At 37.8% G+C, this 19769-nt stretch overlaps 1 protein-coding gene across 1 annotated transcript in view; it reads left to right on the forward strand.

Moving 5' to 3' along the window:
* Positions 1-19769, forward strand: part of eng (endoglin) — a 72863-nt gene that overhangs the window by 26904 nt on the left and 26190 nt on the right. Inside the window, exons 3-4 of the mRNA XM_088319645.1 lie at positions 196-338; positions 14384-14497. Of these exons, the coding sequence (XP_088175771.1) occupies positions 196-338; positions 14384-14497 (257 nt within the window). The remainder of the gene's footprint in view (positions 1-195; positions 339-14383; positions 14498-19769) is intronic.

Below are 19769 nucleotides of genomic sequence, written 5' to 3' on the forward strand. Positions count from 1 at the left end.
AAGACCTTGGGATGTTACGCTTTGTGTATAAACTTCACATTAATCTCCACCGGAAATACAAAACGAAATAACCCTTTTACATTGGCTAAAACGTGCCTTACAAATAAAATTTGATTTGATTTACCTACAACTGCCCAGTTTTATATCAACTTTTAACATGGCAGTTTTTAACAGTTTACACATGATGTCTTTCAGCCTCAGGTCCACTGTGTGATCCCGTTGAAGTGAGTGAAAATTCATGGATACATGTGAGGGAAATTCAACTCGGCTGCTGGACCAGCTTCGTGGGACACGACAATACTGAGGTCCACATCCTCAAGCTCAACTTTGCTGCCACGGTAAGAATGTCAAGCTGATGTAAATGTGGCTAATCGATCCAAAAGAGAACATAAACTCCGCCTCATCTCTTTTGGAAAAAAATGATGGCCCCCTCTGCCATTACCTTTCTAATCAGGCCCCGCTGACCCATTGAATCATTCTGCCCTCATTGTCCCGCCGTCATGTGTTTTTGTCATTATGCGTTGTTTTTTTTTCTTAGTTTTGTGTGTTGTGTAATTTTAATTTACCCCGGTACAATCTGTAGAAGTAAATTTCCCTAAGGGGACGAATTTATCAAATCAAATTTGGCGTGCTCACCGCCTCGACCCTTGTTCGATTCCCACCACATCCAATGTTTTGCGATTCTGGTCAGCGATATTTTTCAACTAATAATTGCACAAATATCATGACACTTTGTGTTATTTTTAGGAAAGAAAAATGCCTGTTGTACATGAATAAATACTGTAGTTATATTTTGAATATGAGATTTAGTGTCTGAAGATTATTTTATCCATTTTTATTTTTTTAACCATCATATTTTCTGGACTACAACACACATAACCAGACTATTTGTATTATATATAGTCTAGGCATAAATACATTTTTTAATGAAATATGAAGGCAGGCTTTTTACTGGACATTCTTAATTATTAATGTTGTTATAGTTGTTGTTCCAGTTGATAAACATTCTGCTGGTATTTTCTCTTTAACCTTGAATAGACTAGGCAAGTTTACTTACTTTTTAAGTTTTATGTTTGCACAAACATCTCTATCCGCCGAGTGTCAGGATGTCACACATTGCTTATTTGATATTAATATCCATCGCTCTGTGCTCTGTCATACGCCTGACATCATTGCCTGATGATTATCTTCAGCTGACAGGACAATACATTATATCGAGGCCGGTTTCTCCCCTTAAATGAGCGAGCGCCAGGTCTCGTCAAAATAAATTTTCGCCATATCTTTAGCGCTAATGGAATCTGTCATTCATAAATGTCATGTCAGCAAATATGTTTATGGATGCATAAACAGTGGATTTTGTTGCAGTTTAAGACAAAACACTTTTAATATGCTAACATAATTTAATACCACTTTGAAATGGTGATGTGTGACATATAATAAAATCACAGATATACCTTCACAAAAATCCTATTTTTGTTATCCAATTTTCCTTTTATCTTTAGAAAAAGCAAATGCCAGGTTTTGTATTTGATATCAACACCACTTACTACTTTATGTAGCTATGTAAAGTAGAAACACTCCATTAATTAAAAAAAATAGATATTAAAAACAATTAATTGATTTAATAAATAATACCTTTTCTGGGCAGTACATTTGTTTTTACATTTCAGTGTTTGAGCGATAAAACAGAGAAGTAGTTCATCCAGAGATTGATAAACAAGACCTGTTTTCACGGCATGCTACAGCAATTGTTTGATAATTGCCACCCTCTGTTACCTGAGAATTTAAACATTACAGAAAGACTTGAAATGCTGGATGAAAAGTAGAAGGTATTGTCGTTTTGACAACAACAATTCCAGTCTTAATATCCGTTTTTTTGTCATATGATACGAGTTCCAGAGACTGGTCTCCAAAATAAAAAGGTCTGTCCTTTGTCTATATAGTTTCTCAGATTGATTTCTCAGGAAGAGGAACTCTGGAATCGTGAACACATTCTTATCGCTGTTGCAGACTGCACATTTCACCAACACAATCCGCATTTATCACAAGACCTTATCAGCTTGCTCATGCTCATGCTCAATTCTCTTCTCTTAGCTCTCTTATAAGCTTTTCTGTTCTCACAATCCTTCTCACATGTTCGTTATTACGATAACACTGACATCGTCTTTTGGTATTCCCTGTCAAGTTGTGTTCGGATTTAATCTTTGAGGTAGCATCGAGACATGGAAGTTGACTTAAATAAATGTTTTTGGGTTCCTCTATGTATCATTTGCTGTCTAGATTTTAATTCATATGAGAGTTTTAAATGCCATTACACCGTCATGACAGTGAAGATCTGTGGTTTAAAGAGCACTTCAGTTATTATGCCAATCCAATAATCCCACCACCCACCATTTATGTACTTTACCTCATTTAAGGTCATTAGATAGATCGATACTTTGTTCATCCCCGTGGTGATATTCACACTTCCGGCAGTATCCGTGTGTTGAAAATAAAACAATAATAAAGTAAAAGGAATATAATACGTAAATACCCAATGTAACGTGTTGATATAGAGTATTTAAATAGTGCTACATAAAACAAATCACAGTTGAAGGGTCTGCCCTCAACCGCCTGGGTCGTTGGGGCACCACTGAGGACGCAAGCATCGACAGCTTTCTCCACTGTTGACAGCTCATGGCCAGTTTTTGGGTCATGGCAATGTTTGCACCAGTCCATTCCTTGATGTTGTTGTCTCAGTCTTTTTCTTTCATTGTTTCCTCTCGCCCCCTTGGACTGTGCCCTGGAGAATGATCTTGGCCAGTCTGGGATATCTTGTGACGTGACCCTACCACTGAGGGTTCAGTCTGCGCTCAGTTGACAACAGTGCTTCATATAGTCCAATGTGCCCTTTGATGGTGTTGCGCACCACCTAGTCTGTCACATTAGCTATGTAGCTGATGCGTAGAAGTTTCCTCAAAGATATTTAAATTTGGGTACTGGTTGCAAATATTATAGGTTGAATTTTTTTTTAATTGTTACCTTGTTTCTGAAACTAACAAATACCACCATGCATGTCAAGCATCCTGCATAAGCAGGGGTCGGGGACCTTTTGACACAAAGAGACATAAAAGCAAAATATGTTCGGGGGGTTATGGGGGGTAGGTTGTTTTGGTAAGAGCCACACCATATATTTTGAAACTAAATTCAATAAAATCACCAATGCTGCTCTCCGGACAAAAGCTCATCCTTCAGCACATTTTATTTCATTGTGTGACATTTGACGATTTCATATTTTTCATAAAATACGAATAATGCCAGTGCCTTTGTCCCAAATGTCAACAAATATACCACTTTAAACTTGTCTCACTCCCGCAATTACCGTATTACCGACTGTAAGGCACACGGGGTTACGAGGTGCACCCCCCAAAAATAGTTTTTTGTCCTGTTTTCCATACATAAGGCGCACCGGACTATAAGGAGCCACAGTGGAAACGTCAACAAAACAGTCATATAGTCCTGTCAAACTTATTAACCCCTTAACATTCCGACGGCTCGCAAAGAGGCAAATACGTGTCTCAGAAATGTACGGAAACGGTGTCTGTGCGATGTCGCCAATCACTCAAATGCGTTTTTCCACACATCATTAGGAAGGTTAAACTCTTGAAATTCAAGAATTGCCAACCATATCTTAACTTCTGTTTTCTTTTTCGTTGACAACTATTTGGAGTAAGAATTTCGTTGTGCAGGGAAACATGGTTCTATAGTGTGCATATGACAAAAGACACTTTGAATTGAATTGATTTTAAAAATAAACTCATTACAGAACCATCAAGATCAGTCTGAAACAAGATACCTGGGAAACATAAAGGGGTAGCTCATCAAAGTCGTCTTGCAGCCATCACGTTTAATAATAATCTAAAACCATGGTCCTCTTACATCTGTGAGTATAGTAAGTCCAACCGTGTAAAATATCTTCACATTCCAAAACACTCAATAATGCCGACGAATAAAAAAAAATCCGCAGAGAATTCTCTGCATTGATGGACGTTGCTTGTTGCTAGCTGTCTGTTTAGCCCCATAATTCCTGTTTACAAATACAGACTATAGTAGTAAAAATGTTTTCTCCAGGACGTAGAGCAACCAACCGTGTAATTCACATCTCTTTCTGCCAATTGCAGGCTTTGATTTGCCACTCTTAGCCTTTGCAAGCATGTAAATGCTAAAAAGGACCCGCCTTTTTTACCTCCAAATAACTTCAGCCAATACGGACTAATTCAAATGATGATTGACACATTGGTTAGGAAATAAAACACCTGGGTACATATATATCCCAGCATACACCGCGGACTACTTCTCCTATGGGGAAAATCTATTTAGCGGCTGCTTGCCTTAGTTGCGAGACCTTGCGACTCAATATTGATCCATATATAAGGCTCACTGTATTATAAGGCGCATGGTCAGCTTTTGAAAAAGATAAAGGCTTTTAGGCGCAGGTTCAAGAGCGTTCCCCATCAGGGCCCCGGTCCTGTGGAATGCTCTTCCCCCTGAGATTCGATCTGCAACCTCAGAGGAATTGTTTAAACCTAAGCTTAAAACACACTTATACTCTATAGAATATGAATAATCTTTATTTTATGTTGATAATTTGTGTATTATTAGTCCTCATGTAGGTTTTAGATAAGGGGATGGTGTCATAATAGTCTGTAATAATAGTTTGCAATAGTCTTTGATCTGTGCAGCCCTTTGAGACTTTGTGATTAAGGGCTATACAAATAAACATGACTTGACTTGACTAGGTGCGTCTTGTAGTCGTGAAAACACAGTACATAAGATAGTTGTGGGTCATTTGACCTTCATTTTTTTAAACAATTGTTTCAAAAGGTGCATGCAGTTATTATGTAAAAACATTACACAATTCTGGAGACGAGGATCCAAACGTATTTACTTTTGGCGTATGTTTTACTCATCACAGTGTCGTTTTTTTGGGGGGGACATTATTTAAATGCTCTTTATTTTACACGTTTTATATTTATATTCTATATCTCTTATTTTATTTTTTTAAAACAAGGATACTGCTGGAAATGTAAATTTCCCTACGGGGATGAATAAAATATCCATCCATCTATCTTTCAGACTGTCAGGAGGGGTGCGCCAAGCAAGGGAAGGCTTGCGCTCTTTACATGGCTCTACCAACAGGGTTGGGTAGGGTTACTTTAACTTGATTACTTTCATTTACTTTCCGATTACTCAAATACCAAATATGCTAATAAAAGACAAAATAAACTAAATATGAATAAAATGATTACTCACAACACGTGGTAAGCTTTCTCTCCTGCTTTGATCTCTTTAATCACCGGCAAAACAAAGACAGAAACAAAATGAAAAGAAATCCAAACAGCTTGCCAACATCATTTTTGCCGTTCCATGTATTCCGCTACTTCCCAAGCCTGCACAAAATGTAGTCATTTTATTCACATTTAGTTTATTTTGTCTTTTATTAGCATATTTGGTATTGGAGTAATCCAAAAGTAATTGAAAGTAATCAAGTTAAAGTAACCCTACCCAACCCTGCCCACCAATACCTACTGCTCACCTAATGAAATTGCTCTGGTACTCGCTCGTGTTTTGGCATGATCATAGTTCTGTGGATTTTCATCATAAGATGTCTAGACAGTGTACACAGATTATTTAATGAGCTTTCATATAACGCATTCCTTAGCAATACAAAGCCAAACGATTTTTTTTTTGTGACACCATGACTTTAAACTGTGTGAAAATATACCCGATATAAATTGGACAGTACCCCTGTATCTTGGCATTCGTTAGGCTTGGCATGCGATACATTAGGCTTTGCACACACAAATTTAGAATAACATGGAAAAATTTGCATAGAATACATTTAGTCTCCAAGCCATGTACTCATTGAAAGAGCCATATATTGCTTGCAAGCCATAGGTTCCAGACTTTTGCGCTAAAAGCATCTCAGTCAGCCCAGCCTTATTATTGTGCTTATTCAACGTATAAAAATAAATTTCTTAAAAAAGTGTAAAAACCGTTACAAATGGTCTTGGAAATATAATAGTTGGCAAATCTCAGTTCATCCCCGTGCTCTCATGTGGACAAACGACACAAATCACTCATTATTGGCCAAGGATATCAACTAATATCGCTCGCCAAGCTTTCCAGTCAGGCAGCTTGTTTTTGCGTCCAACATCGCCATTTGTTCACTGTCTCGATTTAGTTGTTTTCACCTGATTGATACACCAACCTCTTCGAGAGGGTTTTTTTGTTGCAAAGACAAACAGAATTCTTATGTACCACTTGGCCTGGCTTAGTCCTGCTTGTTGGCACCAGGGTAAGACAAGACTTCCAGAGCCAATTCTTTTACTGGTAGAGAAAAAGTGAATAACTGGAAACTGCATTAGTAATAAATAAAAATGAGGAAGTGATTACTAACATTAGTCATGATGTGTGTGGTCGCTTTTAACGGGCCAAATTCATTACATATTATCACATTTTATTCTGACACAATTACATTTTATTAGGATGATATTGATTAAACCTTTAAATGCTTTAACTATTTTGAATGCTTCGTGTTACTTTAAAGTGGCCCCAGTTTGACCGAGGAATGTAGTAACCACAGAGGAGAGAATGCAAACAAAATCTTCACATTTTCACCTCCCGAATGGTGGTGTCAAAAGTTAAAGCTTTAAGTCCAAGTTAATGCAGTCTTATACATGCTTCAGATGAAGTGGGAAACATCTTTGTTGAAGCTGAAACATTTTTCAAGCAATTTATTTAGATTTAGAGACTTTGAAATTGTTTTAAACAATATTTAATACTCGTGTTTAAGCAGTTATAAAGCTTTCACTATTCTAGATTTAATGTTTGGATTAATAACTGACAAAGTCAAAGATTTAATTCAAATGCTAATGTTGTGAAGAGAGAAGATGTTTATGTGTGTACAAATGTGTGGACTCTGTTGTTGTCTCTGGACCTACTGAATGTTCTGTTTGTCCTCCGTATAGTCAGACATAAGGACACAAACATACTCGAGTAATTGTTATTAAATAAAATGTGGATAAAAAGTTAAATGAATCTTTCCAAAATTAAGTGACTCTATTGTTGATCAAAATACATAACCTCTAACCAAAATGATAGAAATTTCTTAAATGAATTGCAAAAATGCATTGATTTAAAGTCTGATCCTTTTCGACACCACTCATGGAAGAGTGTAAGAACAGGTAGGTCATACATTCATGGGTGAGGTAACATGTTACCTGAAACAAAAACTGTATAATAAACATGACTTCCATGTGGAAGTTGTTTCAGCAAGGGTCAAAATCTCTAAATGGACACATGATTTAAAAATTTCAAATATTTTTTTCTAGAAAAAGTCTTTACACTGGTAGACAATTGATTTTGGAGGTCTCCTCGGACTTCATTTGCTGAGCACAGGGTCTGCAAATCTTCCCTTGCTTGGCAACCCTCATCACTATTCTCTTGGATCCCGCTCAAAAATCAAGCGGAAAGAAAACTAATTTAGCTTTCGACCTGCTCTTACTCCCAGTTGGATTCAGCCCAGAAAACAATTTTGGTGTCCAACAAGAAAATCAACTTAAATGAGTTTATATGAACATTAAATTCTCACTTTGAAAGATGTTCATGTGCTGTTAATTGCATACTACCAAAGGTTTAGACAGATTGCCTAGTGATAATGAACTTTTGGTGTCATACACTAATGGTCATATGGCATGGGTTGGCAAAATAGGGCCTGGGGGTAACACACTTTAATCTAGCTTGCCAAAAGAAAATGGAAAAAAAATAATACTTTGCTTATTAAATTATTGCACTACTAATAAAAAATGTGTTGTTCTTTGAGTCTTTCTTATCCTAGGTATTCTTTCGTTTGCCCCAATAAAAACTAATTTTCATTCGCGCTTATTGCCAACATTCTAATGACATGGCTAGATTTTTGGGGACTTTTTATTTATTGTTATTATTCATTAATGTATTAGGATATTTATTATATGCAATTAAAACACCTCTGAAGTAGTCCTATTGCATTTTAAGCATTTTAATGCAGATGATCAAATTTAGTGAATAAAAAAAGATGCATTAATTTGCATTAATAATTGCTTTTAATTAGTTTTTATATGTAAATCAGTACATCTAGTCCATCTAAACTACTCAATAACCAAAGGTTCTGAACGTAACTACGGTTCTATGAGTCTTGAACAACCAGAGGTGGGGCTTCAACCACGAAATATCACCTTCGCGCATGCGCAGTTCGAGAGATGCATACCAAAAATGAGTCACTACATTGCACCTTTCTCATTAGGAATGTCTATAAAGTCCAGCCTCATCACAGGTGTTCTAATTTAGGAATTGTCTTGGCATTCTGAGTGACAAGGCGGACACGATGCGCTGGAGGTCGTATGGGACTCATAGAACTGTAGTTACATTTGTAACTTCCGTTTTATTTTGTCCCTACCCACCACCAGCGGCGGTGCTTCAAGCACGGAATGACTAATGCCAGTGTAGTCATGAGGAACCCCAGAGACAAACCTCACTGAGAAGCCTTGGCTGCACAAAAGATGACGCAAAGCAATGAGGGGGAGGCCACATCAGTGCTTTAGAACCTGGCGAAAATGCTAGACGACGCCCAAGAGGCGGCAGATGAAAGGACACCTAATTTAAGGCAACCCAGGAAGTGGCCACGGCCCTGGTAGAATGGCAGGGTTTAGCCGCAGGCGGCGTAATACGGGCATCAGTTCCGAACAACAGCCACTGAGATCAAACAAAACAAGATTGGTGCCGACAGATCAGTCTCCCCACATTCGGATAAAGGCACCACTGTCTGGGAAGACCCCAGCAGGAAAGGCAACCGACTAGATAATTCCAAACGTCGGGCTGGCACACAGCCCCCCCAGACCGGCCAGGCACGGGAAGCCCACCAATGGAGACTTGTCTGCTCGCAGCAATAGAGGGGGACTGTACATGTTGGAGCCAGCCAAGACGTCAACCGCTGCAAGGGGTGCAAGGGCAGTCCCCACAAAGCAGGTCACAACCCCTGAGGTGAGGCAGAATCTGTAGGGGCTGAAATGGTTAGCAGCGGGGACAGTAGGCAAACTGGGCCAAAAACTGATGGCAAGGGCTTGCCTGACACAAAAGCCAGCAACCTTGGGAGCCCGTAGAGACCAGACAAACCCCCAGATGACCGCACTTAAAAGCACGGATGCTGTAAACATGTGGAACGGCAAAACATATGAGCAGCCGGCCCCCGCGGGCGGAGGGGGGAATCAGCAATGCAGAATGTATCCGTGGGTCGAGGCGGCAGCCCAGGGACCCAGCCACTATATGCACAGAGGTCACTTGGCTTGGGCGACCAACCTGGTAGAAAAAAAAAAACACCCAATGAGGGCAACTTACCTAGCCACATCCTGCGGAGAGCTCCCTCCCTGAGACTCCCTGCTCCAAACCAGTGGAATAAAAGGAATCAGCGACAACACAAGGGGCTAGGCGAAACCGGGCTCTGTAGTCCCCCTGTTTACTGGAAGCTAAAAAGCGGGATGGCAAAAACGCCAATTTCTTTAATCACAACACAAACGGCATGCACCCGCCACGCGAGAAGATTAAAAGGTATTGCACCTGTGAAGAGACTGGAAATTATAGACATTCTCATGAGACAGGTACGATGGAGTAAATAATTTTTGGTATGTCTGCTTCCTTGTGTTCTGCTTCCATGAGATCTCTAAAGCCTTCTGCGGAAGAATTGGGTACCGCAGATCCCGACCACCTAAAACCCCAAGAAGCAGAATCCAATCTTTTTTCTAACTTATAAAACCATTTTTTTTATTCTCCCGCCCTGCCCCCTATGCAAAATCTTTTTAAAACAATGCAGCCCGCAAATTAAAAACTTTTGCCCACCCCTGTCACAAATGCTTATTCACAACTTTAAATCTGATCTGAAACAACAGCAGCCTAACTGTAGGTATTGTACAACATATGCAAAGACCCACCTACTGAAAATAGATGTCCATTTTTCATTCTGGGGGAGCAAAAAGCATTGTTCACTGGACACCAAACCCTGCTTGAACTCGCTGAACTTTTGTTTCCACTGGCTAATCCACTCATTCTCAGTATGAAAAATCATTTTAAAATGGAATTTAATGTTTTAATGTTGTTGATTTTTCTAAGTACTGTTTTATTTTTTATTTCTTTTAAAAAATAACATTTTTGTTTAATAGCGTGGTTTTTTTTTATGTTAACTCATACAACGCCAGACATTTCTCTAAATTAGGAAGTGCTGATGACAGCCATATTTTTGCCATTTGACTCTTTTTCAGATTCAGATTCAGATTCAGATCTACTTTATTGTCATTCTAGTACACGTGTATACAGAACGAAATGTCGATGCATCTGACCCCCACAGTTTCCTTGAATGTACAGATATAAATAAAGTTGTATTGTAATTGGCTACGTATAGTATTTTACCATAGTGCCGATAGTGGCCTATAGAGAATTTAGCTCTGTAGCTATATTGGCATAGGACATATCAAAAGAAAGCTTTAACCCTCATCTTTTATTAGAAAAATATGTATATTTTTCAGCTTTAGGGTTTGTTTAATAAACAAAAATTAAACAATGTTAAGATTCTTAAAAATACTCGTTTCGAAGGTATTTTCTAAGAATAACGGCTTTTGCGAAAGGATATATTTCAAGCAGAACTTTCACGTTTTTTTCCATTTGTGATACCGCCAATATCTAAACAATGCTTTCCATAAACACAAGGGTATTCTGCTTGCAAACTAACATTTTATTGCAAGAACTCTGAATTTATGCATGAATAATGCATTAAACACAAGGAAGGGAGCTCCTCGATGTGTGGAAAAAGATCTGATCAAAGCCATTCTTTGAATCTAGTTGTGATTTATCATACTGAAATCCTTCACGGAGGCTTGATACTTACTGGTCAGTCGCGCCAAAGCCTTAAGAAAATGTTTCTATTAAACAAACACAAAAAAACACATATTTTTACGTTTTAGCACTCTGTGACAATGCTTCTAAAAACAAATTTGTACGTTATGTCACCAATCACTATAAGCAAGTAAAAGTACTTTTTTTTCCGTGTGCTAAACTATGCAACACTAAACTGTAGCGGGTAGTCCTGGTCAACTGTACAGGTTACCGTTTTACATTTCTTGCAACTGTATATTTTTCCTTGTTAGCATTCGCAACGTGAAAGAGCCTGGAACCTTCCGGAGCTTAGTTGATTTTGTATAGCTGTCTTACTCCCGGCTGATTACGCAATAAGCAGAGGAGTGCAAGTCAAATTTGAGTGCAGCTGGAAGTTATTTTTGATACTTCAAACAAACTTCTCGCTCCTCCAAGCCAATTAGGAGGCTAGCTAATTGAGTCGGAGCTGTCAGCATGCAGCGGTGGGGAAGGTCTTTGTTACAATTTGGATCCTCTCACAGCGAATGTATTGTTGACCAGTTCTGCTACACCCCGGGGTCTCCAACGTGGTGCCCGCTGGCATCAGGTATTCCCCTATGAGCACCTGAATATGTCTTAGTGATTTACTATCAGATTTGATTTCTATTTGGCATGAGAAAGCACTGACGTTATCAGTTGCTTTAAAACAACGTTTTAGGTGTTGACTGTGCTTATTTTAACACTGCTTCTAATAATTACAACCCGGTAATGAAGTAAAAGAATAATCCCTCTTTGTATGGCAGTTTGCTTAATGCAATTTCGCTAATTCGAATGTTTTAACCGTGAATTGTGTTCTGTTCCTAATTCTGATTGGCTTAACAGAAGAAAATGCTTTCTATCAACAACAAAGGACTTTTTGACCTGCTAAACTTGCTCTGCAGCCACAGTCTTTGGAGGTTCCTTGTGGCTCCCTGGCACTTTTAAGAAAATGTTTGATAATAGACATTTGTCTATCATGGTGTATGTAGGTCAGAACCGCAAGGCAGGTGCAGTTTTCCACAACGTTCATATGATGGCGTTAAAGTATCATGCAAAGTTCATTGTGTTGTTAATCCATACTGATCATTTTTAAAATCATAAATTGACAGTACAGAATTTGTAAAGAAAAAAGGTTTATAAAGTGCAGTAGTTTAATTTGTTAGACTAATACTTGAGCCTGTGACTTGACTTTGTTCCTGAGTAATAACGGTCTCTAATTTGTGGGTTTCGACAATCGCGGGACATTATTGGAATGCAACAAATCTAACAAAGGAAAAGCAGTCAGGTTCAAAATGGTTTGCGACACCTGTGCTACACTGATCAGATCCCAGAGATTTGATACTAACACATTTTTAAAGACTGATAATATATATTTTTTTCTTGTTAGGGATGGGCAATTCAATTAATTTGACTTATTTGTTGTCTTAAATCATCAAATGTGAATGATTCAAAAATGTTGCTGATTAGCAGTCAATAGTTGCTAACTACCTTTTTTGTGGCATTTAAAAAATAGTCGAAAGCAATAGACAGTGTTTTTTTTTTTTTTTGCTCATGCTTTGACAATTGATAAAATTGATTTTAAATCAGTTATTACTGCTTGAACATTTTGCATGAGATTTTTTTTCTAACTTTTAAAACTTTTTTAGAGTGTATCGGGTGGGGTTTGTCTAAACTTGATTTCAAACATCATAGTCTAGAGCAGGGGATCACCAACATTTTTGAAGCAGGGAGCTAATTTATTAACTGATAACTGTGATGGGCTACCTGTTTGTTATGCATTCCTAAAATGAAAATATGGGTTACTTTGTCTTTATTATGTTACTATTATGTTATTTCCAGGTTGCTATTATTAGTTCAGATAAAAAACGCTTGAATTGGATATAAATCACATTTTGTAGGAAATCACGATGGCCCATTAATGTTATGAGTTATGTTCAGAACAGATCCATGGGCTACTTGGGTGTTTTTAGGGGGCTACCCGCAGGCACCACATTGGTTATACCTGGTCTAGACGGAGTGATAAAAGTAAGATATTATTTATCTATTGTTTTTATTGAATTATTATTAGATTAAACTGTGTTTCAAGGTTTACAAGATGCATTTAAAAACCCTAAATTGGCTAGAAAATTGAAAGTGTGCCTTTTTATCCAGTGTGCCTTTTATACTGGAAAATACAGTGGATAAAATTGAAAGTGCTTACAATGATTAAAAAATATTGCATATGGTAAATGTCCTGCCTTTGAGAAACATATTGAGTGGTCATTTAGTAACCTTTTGTTTACATGTTAACAGTTTGTTACCAAAAGGAAACAATAGAGAAGCACAGAATGTGAACTGCAGCTCTTATGAGAACTTTGGAACCTTCATCGCAAATCCTTTTCTATTGTTGCGTTGGACCGTTTTTTTCCGTAAGAATAAAACATAATATGATAACTTAAATGAATATTTTTGTTTATGTCAATGTTTTGTACAAAATTACTTACTCTTGTTTTTAAATCATACAATATACGGTAACTGTTCCGCATTTGACAAATATACATAGTTAAAGTAGTCTTCAGGTGCCATCTTGTGGTTGAATTGTTAATTGTTGCTAAAATTAATTTTAGAGGTGAAACCAGATGTCGTAGTTTTACTTCCAGCATATTCTCCAGTGCCTTATATATGAAAAATGTATCAAAAAAGACTTGCACATTGTAAGCTGTAGCATGTAACAATGTGCAAAATATGGCACATTTATGGTCTAGTTTTGATGAGCCATGCATTCTCCACTTCTAATCGTTATTTGATGTTATTTTTTGGGTGCAATGTGTTTAAACTTCAAGGGTTGGTTCAATTTACCAAAGTATCTCTGCAATGGTGGTGTTTTCAGAATAGCAGTAATGTACTGTAGGTTTTCCTCATTGGGGATCAGGGAGGCATTTGTCTGAAGAATCAGAATTCATTAAAAAGTGTCAACGAGCACCCTTAAACATCACACCACCCACTGCGTGTTTTCCCACTCCATTCATTGTATTGATCCTTGAGAAGATGGTGTGCATCCCACAAGGCTGTGCTTTGTTTGCGCAAGGCAGGGTACGTTCAGCAAGCCTAATTACTCAGCTCCTCTGTTAACTCTCTCCGGGAAGCTTTGACGGCTAGGAGGGAAGATATTTACGCCATCTCGCTGGAACGTCTCTCCCTAATCACAGGCTGGCTTTTCATCTCATGCCAAAACTCCCACCTCAACAGGACCGTTAGCACAGTATTATCAAGGTTTCATACGAGCATTATGGGTTATTATCTCATTATTTTGCTTAAGCAGTGGAACATTTGCATATAATCCATCCTGCTCACCTCAATTATTCATGAGAATATAACAACCTAGAAGATGATTTTTTTGTTATTGTTTTGTTAATGTTAACAATGTTGCTTTAACTTTCCTCAGGACGCCAAGCTGTTTTCTTTGGAAGTGGCAGACGCCAAACCCATGAAGTTGATCATCACATCAGAGGACACAGCTTACGGTCTTTATAAGATCAACCCTGGTGTCAACATTTACGTGAGTAGCATTTTCTTTTTGCCTTTTGATTTTGTAGTGTGCAAAGTTTGGATAAAAGTGGAGGTTAATGGCCACATACATTTGCTGATTCAGGCAGCTTTCTGCCTCACTCGTCCAAATGCAAGCTGACTAAGTCAATTCTTGTCCGTGGCTGACTGCAATAGCGAATTATGTTAATTAAGCAGATTAAAATTTGATCATTTTTGGGATACTTTATATTCTTAACATTTTGACGACCTCTCACTACTGCTATTTGTTTTATTTATTGAAAAAATAACTTTATGATAATATTTCGCCTATAAAATTTGAAATAAACTCATACTTGCTTAACAACATCCATCCATCATCTGCACCGCTTATCCACAGTATGGTCGCGGGGTTGCTGGAGCCCATCCCAGCTGTCTTCAGGCAGTGGGCAGGGGACAAAGAGACAGACAACTCACTCGCTCATTCACACCTAGGAACAATTTGAAAGGCTAATTAACCTGACATGCACGTTTTTGGAATGTGGGAGGAAACCGGAGTGCCCGGAGGAAACCCACATAAGCACGGGGAGAACAAGCAAACTGCACACTGGAGGGTTCGAGCTCATGACCTCAGAACTGTGCCGCACTAGCGCTAACCACCGCGCCGCCGTGCTGCCCGCTAGACAACATATTAACAGCTATTGATGTCATGGGCATCAAACCACTCATTGCTTTTGACAGCTACAGATGCCAATGGTAAATAAATTAAAAGCATTTTTAAGGAGGGTTATATATTTAACTTGCTTAATATCTAACTTTTTTGTAAATTCAGTTTTATCTGAAACATCCTGTAATCTCTAAAGGACAAATCATGTATAAATTGTAATATATAGGGTTTGTACACGTGCTTGAATTACTTAAAAAAAATCTTGAATTGTATTGTTCTGTTTCCAAGGATTGATAAGTGCATTAATATTGGGTGAAGCCATGTTTCACAAGTCTATTTAAAAATGATGCCGACACTGCTCTCTGGTGGCTTTGCAACTGCTATTCTTCCCTCGTAATTAACTGGCATTAATTTGTATGGCATTGCCGTATAGTCTGTGCCCACTACATGTTGCGCTCAATAGGACCGGTCAGAGTGCAAGGATTACGTATCAATTATGGACATTCATTATGAGCTTCTCAAAAAATGTAGGTATTGTTTCCTAGAGGTAAATTGCAACCGAAAATGTAAGGTACATATTACCATTATTTTTCTTAACACCTATGTGCGGATATTTTTGTCTCCAAAATATTTACACATGTATTGTTCAGATCCACAAATAGCGAGAGCAACAGGGTATTTAGAGAACAATTTAGAACATTAGCAAGAATAGTGCGATGCCTGCTAAAAGTATTCTATTGTCTATTTTTTAATTGTATTTTTAAGTGGATGTTATTTGTATTGCAGGTTTTTTTTTTTATTTGTATAATTTGGAAAAAGGTACAGATGTTCATGTTACATAACCAAATGGTTTCTGGTGTTATGCTCTGAGCACTTTTAGATTACTACTTTTAAGTTTACATTGGCTAAATCAGCATCAAACCTTATCCAAGTAATAATAAAGTTGCATTCCTGGCTCCACTGTCTATTGTAGCACTTTATCTATAGTTTGTTTGCCAGCTAAGCATCTCCAAGTCCCTTTGCTGTCATTTAGCATTGTTGTACCTCCTTCCACTATTGCACATGAAGCAGTTTTTTCCAGGCTTGAACTTTGTTTGCACCGCTGAGTGTTTTCTTGATTGACAAATGTGCTTTTTGTCCCCCTCATATCCTCCTACTAGTGTCGGCCCCCGATAAACAGCGCAGACTTAGATTTGAAGCTCTTGCCATTGCAAACATCAGCAATAGAAAATTTTTTAAAATGGCACTATAGCTTTGACTAGGGCTGAAATTAACAACTACTTTAATAATCACTGACTATTGAAACGATTAATGGAATAATCTGATTATTAATTATTTCTTACATTTAGCATGGTTGATTTAATTATGTGAAAATTAATAAACACAAGCAAATTGATACAACGAAAAATAAATCATTATTGAGCATACTGTGGATTTGTATAAAAAATAAATACAAATGGCTTTCCTCAAACCAATTTTGCACTGTGATTGTCAGTAGAGACACGAATCCTGATTAAAAAAAAATATTCGGGGACGGGCAAATAAATCAAATTTAAATCCCAAGAACACCTGGGTTCCCGTGAATACTTGAAAAGTCTTAAAAGGAATTTAAATTTTTATTCTAATAATAAAGCCTTAATTGGCATTAAAATGTCTTGAATCCAATTTTCGAAATTCTTAAAATTTTGAGCACATAATCAAGATTTATATTTGGTTGAACTAAAAAGACGTAGTAACCATTATCCATTCTCTTTTTTTAATTCAACGAGTTATTTTCGTGGCAACATGGCGTGACCACAATATGGGATCTATCAAAACTGCAATTTGGTTTCAGTCAGGCTTTTCAGAGCAGAAAGATGTCTTAGGTCTACCCAGAATACACATAGCAACTGCGGAGAGAAACGTTTACTATGGACCATGACAAATTATCAATTTAATGATAAGTGGCTGCCAACAATCAGTTTTTGGCAATCGCTAAAATCTTTGCCAGGTAAACGTGGATGAGGCACGATGAATTGTGTGTAAGAAATGTTTTTTTGTTTTTGTTTTCTTTGTTCCAGTTGTGTTTTGTAGTCAATTTGGTCTTAAGTTTGATTTCAAAAGACATTTAAAGTCTTAAGAAGTCTTGAATTTATCTTGCCTTCTGGTGTAGGAACACTGGAACTGGCTCATTAGCTGCAGTAGAACAGTAAATAAAACAAATATCATGTACATTTCGGGTCAACCGCATAGGCTTTAAGAAAAGAGCATAACATTTCACAACCGTTTCAAATCAAACAGTTTTAACTACTGACATTTGTCGTTTTTAATGTTTTAGAAACTGAAATGTATTCTTGGAGTTCCATGAAAATAATTTGTAATACGTTTGTCAGGCCCAGTGTTGTATAACACTCAAGCTCTTTTATAGCGAAATTCATGCGTATAAAGTGTACAATGCATGTGTTAAAAAAAAACGCGTGAATGTCATCGAGGCAACACAGACTGCCATAGTATGCAAGGTCTGCTTCAGAAAACTTCACAAGTAGTCTTTTCATTAGCCATTTCCAGGCTAGAATGCTCCCAATTTTTTAAAGTTTTGGTACACGTACTTGATGTTGACTGTCATTTCTGTATATTACCGCTCGAGACAGAGACACTACTTCTCATAAGAAACTATCAGTAAAGATTATATTCTTGCAGAGATTCCTCACTCTGTTGGAAAAACATGTCTGGCGACAATAGTCATCTATGCAATTCATTGTCGACTATTTCTATTATCGATTTTTGTTGACAGCATTGATAAGAGTTGCAACTATCTTTACACTCACTGACTTCAGGTATAGTCAAAAGATAAAGGGGTTTTCGTCATTGCTTTAAAAGCCTGGTAGACAACACTGCTTTTTTTGTTTATTTTTGTCTGTTATTTGTTCTATCTAAATATGTTAGTCCTAGGGCAGCACGGCGGCGCAGTGGTTAGCGCATGTGTGGCACAGTTCTGAAGTCATGCGATCGAAACTCCCATGTGGAGTTTGCATCTTCTCCCCGTGCTTGCGTGGGTTTCCTCCGGGCACTCCGGTTTCCTCCCACATTCCAAAAACATGCATGTCAGGTTAATCGGCCGGTCCAAATTGTCCCTAGATGTCAATGAGCGAGCGAATTGTCTGTCCCTGTGTGCCCTGCGACTGGCTGGCAACCAGTTCAGGGTGTCCCCTGCCCACTGCCTGAAGACAGCTGAGATGGGCCCCAGCACCCCCGCGACCCTACTCAAGATAAACGGTGCAGATGATGGATGGATGGATGGATGTTCGTCCTAACAAAATAATAGAGGCAACTGGTTGAATGTAATGTCAAACATATCAATTTTCTGTTTTTTTTTCTTGGTAGACAAGCAGTTCACCATCGGAAAAAGGTTTTGTATGTCGGAAGAAATGTCATTTCTGTCAGATATGCTGACAGTTGTGCGATAGCCTGAAGGTTATCATGGCTCACTGTGGGTTTAGACAACATTTCCCAGGGATTTTTTGTTCAAATGTTTGTTTTGTTTTAAGGGATGAGCCGCACCGCTAGGGAATAATCGTGTCGGAGTGCAGTGTCAGAGAAACGGCAGCTGCTTTGCATCAGAGGACATGCGTCATGGCTGTGACAGATTTGCGCTTGGTCACCCTGGCAGGCAAACACAGAGACATTAATGCAACACTTTGGTCACAGCTAGAGGCAAATTAACTGACATTTTAATGGGCCAAGTTAGGGTTGCACGATTTTGAATAAAAACCTAATTGCGTTTTTTTTTTTATACCTGTATTGCAATTTGATTTTAAATGAAAAATGCATTTCAGAGGTTCTTTTTTTCATTGGAAAACGACAACATAGTGACATGCAAACTCACCTTGAGACGATCTTATTACCAACTGAGAATATACAACTCTAACAAAATAACTATAGATCTATTAAGAGATTGGAGGGTTTCTCCTTTTAGTGTAAGAAAGCAACTACACGCTAGTTTCGGGTAACCACGACTTCTGCAAGGTCTTTGTGATGATTAAAATACAAGAGTCACAAATTTAGCTGTTTTCCACGAGGAGTTGCTAAAAGTTGTCCATTTCATGGGTAATGGATCAGGCATTGGGGATTTGCGGACCGGCCACAGTCGGCACTGGTGGCTTAAGAGTTGTTAGCCTGGCTGTTAGCATTCTCTTCCAATGCAGGGGGTAATATTTTGTCATGCTAGATACTTTTTGATTTATTTTTTGGTGTGTGTCTCAAATTGGAATCAGCATTTCAGAACTGCATTTTGTATTTCTTTGCTTTGTCACTGTGTGATATTAAAATTGGTTTGTTTATCTGAAATCGTTGTGGGTGATAAATATGCAAAACAACACAGAAATCAGGAAGGGAACATATAATGTGTATATATATATATATATATATATATATATATATATATATATATATATATATATGCAGTGTACGTACCGTAAAATTCGGACTATAGAGCGCAGAAGATGCACTAAGTAGATTTTTGAAGAAAAAAAAAACCACCATTTACTTTGTACATATATAACCCGCACTTGACTATAAGCCACATGTGACCATATTGAAAGATGAGATATTTACAAAGAAAGATGTTACACAAAAAGAGTTGTATACACGGTACCCTAAC

Source organism: Urocampus carinirostris, chromosome 16 (assembly GCF_059441175.1).
Source record: "Urocampus carinirostris isolate Australia breed hairy pipefish chromosome 16, RoL_Ucar_1.0, whole genome shotgun sequence".
Classification (NCBI taxonomy): Eukaryota; Metazoa; Chordata; class Actinopteri; order Syngnathiformes; family Syngnathidae; genus Urocampus; species Urocampus carinirostris.